Genomic DNA, 3,025 nt, shown 5'->3' with positions numbered 1-3,025 from the left:
TTTCCGCATCAAGTATGGAGAAGCCTTTCCATGCAGGCTAGATACAATGTGATCCTTCCGCCCTCCAACAGAATCCTTTGACACTTTGTTGTCTTCTTTTTCCAAACCTCAACGTGAGCAGCATCAGTAGGCTTTGGGACCTCAGCCTCTATGAACTCCTTCAACCCATTGTCATCTAACACCACCTCCATCCTGTCTTTCCATGCAATATAATTCGAGCTGCCCTCAAGAGCATACTCCAATCGCAATCCGTTGAAAAACATTTCAACTTTGACACCAAGAAAACACTGCTGCAAATTCGAATTCCACCAGCTCAAAACTCAACCGCTTTTGATCTAAAATTCATGAGAACAAAGTATTTCTCGTACAGAGATTGACTGTATGGGCTTTTACCCGATATCTCACCTTCCAAAGGAAGGATGAATCCAGAGGCTACTTGGCCCGACTACAGACTCTGCCTGAAGAAATAACATGTAAACACTTTCTGAATAATAGATCTGATGATCAACTCTGCTTTGATACCATGTAGAAATTTTGAATAATATGACACTTATTCACAGAGATTATCCCGATTTTACACTATCGCGGAATACATGCATAATACATAACCTCCTCTACGTTGATCATCAATTTTGCAGAATTAAAAACAATGAAACATCAATCTCATGCGCACATTAACACAATATGTAACCCGGGGAAAGCATACAGCTGAAAACCCCACACTATCTGTATATTATAATGATTGAGAACATGTAACAATACATAGTACAATACTCCTCACAAGTACTCAGTACTATCTCCACCTGTTACACACAAACTAGCTCATATTTGAATCAATCACAAGTTCAAATCTTCTCCGCTGCTTGCCTGCCTCCATTGCGCAATCCTGCATGAGAATAGATGAGAATGGCTGATCCAAACTCATATTTCCCTTGGCTGAACCACACAATCCTCATTGGCAATACTCAATACACTGATTGTGCAAATCTCATGCACAACTATAGTCACAACTGACAGCTGTCTTGCCCCTTCACTCACCTCTAACACTTGTCTCCACTGAACTGTCCATGCACTAAGTTAACTGATGTATTCTTTAGTTGCTTTATGAGTTAATAATTAGTGAATTAATTAATAATTAATTCACATCACTCATCACTAGTGTAGTCTGCAGTTAGAATAAATACAACTAGTTGTACCAAGTCAAACTGAACACAACTCCATCAACTCCTCAATCAACTCCACCAAACTCAATCACTTGAGTTCTAACTGAAGTCCATCATGCAATAGCTCAACTGACCCATAAGAAAAGCGTATTTCCTTCTGGCAGTTGCATGTGCCACATCCGTAGCTCGAACTGAAGTGCTCCAAGAGGATAAGATAATGTTTATAGTTTGAATATTATTAAGAGCTAATAATATTCGACTGTTCTATTTTTAGCCTGGCAGTCTAAAAATAGACTCCGCCCATATGTCTAAAAATAGAAGTCCATCTATTTTTACCAACATGACCAATCATCCACAAATATCATCCTGCAACTCATAGACCATGATCCATATGTTTAAAAATAGACATAGTCTAAAAATAGACTTTGCGCCAAAAATAGCCTACGGGCCCACTTAGTGAAGGCGACTCCTTTCCACTAAGCTCCATCATCTTGTTGCATTTTCAACAGAGGATACAAAAAATAAAGGAAAGCTAAACAGCGAGGGCAAAGATACCCAGAAACGAAAAGAAATCATTAGAGGCGACAATAGAGCTGACAGAGACAAGGAAAACCATACCCCAAAACAGAAATCACAAGAAAAGGAGCTTGAGGATGAACAATCAGGGAAAAAGAAGGATTCAAACCAAGTTAAGGCAGGATAGGAAGGAACATATACGGAAGCTAGAAAGAAAGAGACCCAGGGACCGTGCAAGCCTAAAGCAATTGAAACCCTAAGGGTAATAATCTCTGACCCAGAACTAGAGGCGTACAGAGAACACATGGCAGAACATGCAGTGATCTGCAAGTTTATGGGTTTCTGGCCAACAGAACGAGCTCTGTGCTTGTGGATCAAGCAACAATGGAAACCCAGAGGAGATGTAAGACTCCACCTAGGAGCCAAAGGCTTCTTCACAGTGGTATTCACCAATCTGGATGACAAGGATCACATCTTTGATGGAGGCCCATATTTCTTCGCCTCAGCAGGTCTGTACATGAGACCTTGGAAGCCCAACTTCACACCAGAACAAGAAACCTTCAAACAAGTACCGGTTTGGATTCGCCTATTTTCTCTACCCATTGACTACTGGGGACATGCAACACTTGAACAAATAGGAAACAAGTTAGGAACCTTCATCAAAGCCTCAGAGGCAACATTACAGAAGAGATACACCTCCTGTGCTAGGATCTGTGTCGAGATGGATGTTTCGGGAGCTCTGCATGAGGGTCTATGGTTGGAATACAGAGATGAAGGGTATTTTCAAGCCATAGACTATGAGCAAATCCCATTTCGTTGCAGGAAATGTCATGAACATGGACATCTGATCAGAGAATGCCCAATGAACAAAACGATGGAGAAACCCAAGGAAAACACAGGGGGTAAGAATAAGGAGGCTTTTATTCGACCTCATGCTAGATAGCGAGCAAACAAAAGACAACAAAATAAAGCAAGTACCTCCTTCAGAAGCACAGGCAATGCTTTTGAGGTGTTGGAATCAGAGACGGAACCAGAGGACACCACTCAAGAGCGGGAGCCATTGCGAGAAAATTAGACCAAAACCACATCAGGGACATAAGAACCCATTTCTAGTCTAGTAAACAACTTCCCTCTTGTTCCGGGACCAACAGAAGGACTGGAAGAGGATTCATAAATGATGACTAGTGAAATGAGACTCGAGGATATGGAACCAAGCGACATTCTGGAACAAGAAGGAATGGACCTACCAAACATGGTAGAACAATGGAAAAAGAAAGGCATTGAACACATACCGGAAGAGGAGGTGAACAGAATCAACACATTATTCATAGCACGACAACAAGCAG

At 41.4% G+C, this 3,025-nt stretch overlaps 1 protein-coding gene across 1 annotated transcript; it reads left to right on the top strand.

The window, feature by feature from the left end:
* Nucleotides 1-1,983: 1,983 nt before the first annotated feature.
* Nucleotides 1,984-2,622, top strand: LOC149167655 (uncharacterized). Its single transcript, XM_089430551.1, has one exon. The coding sequence runs from the start codon at nt 1,984-1,986 to the stop codon at nt 2,620-2,622; it is 639 nt and encodes a 212-aa protein (XP_089286677.1).
* Nucleotides 2,623-3,025: the final 403 nt, after the last annotated feature.

This window comes from Pinus tabuliformis, chromosome 5_1, assembly GCF_031772625.1.
Source record: "Pinus tabuliformis cultivar Carrire ecotype Pingquan chromosome 5_1, CPIR1, whole genome shotgun sequence".
Lineage (NCBI taxonomy): Eukaryota > Viridiplantae > Streptophyta > Pinopsida > Pinales > Pinaceae > Pinus > Pinus tabuliformis.
This window is presented reverse-complemented; position numbering and strand designations above follow the sequence as displayed.

What these genes read in the sequence shown, in the direction of transcription:
- LOC149167655 (XM_089430551.1), top strand. Translation starts at nt 1,984, where the DNA reads ATGGCAGAACATGCAGTGATCTGCAAGTTTATGGGTTTCTGGCCAACA.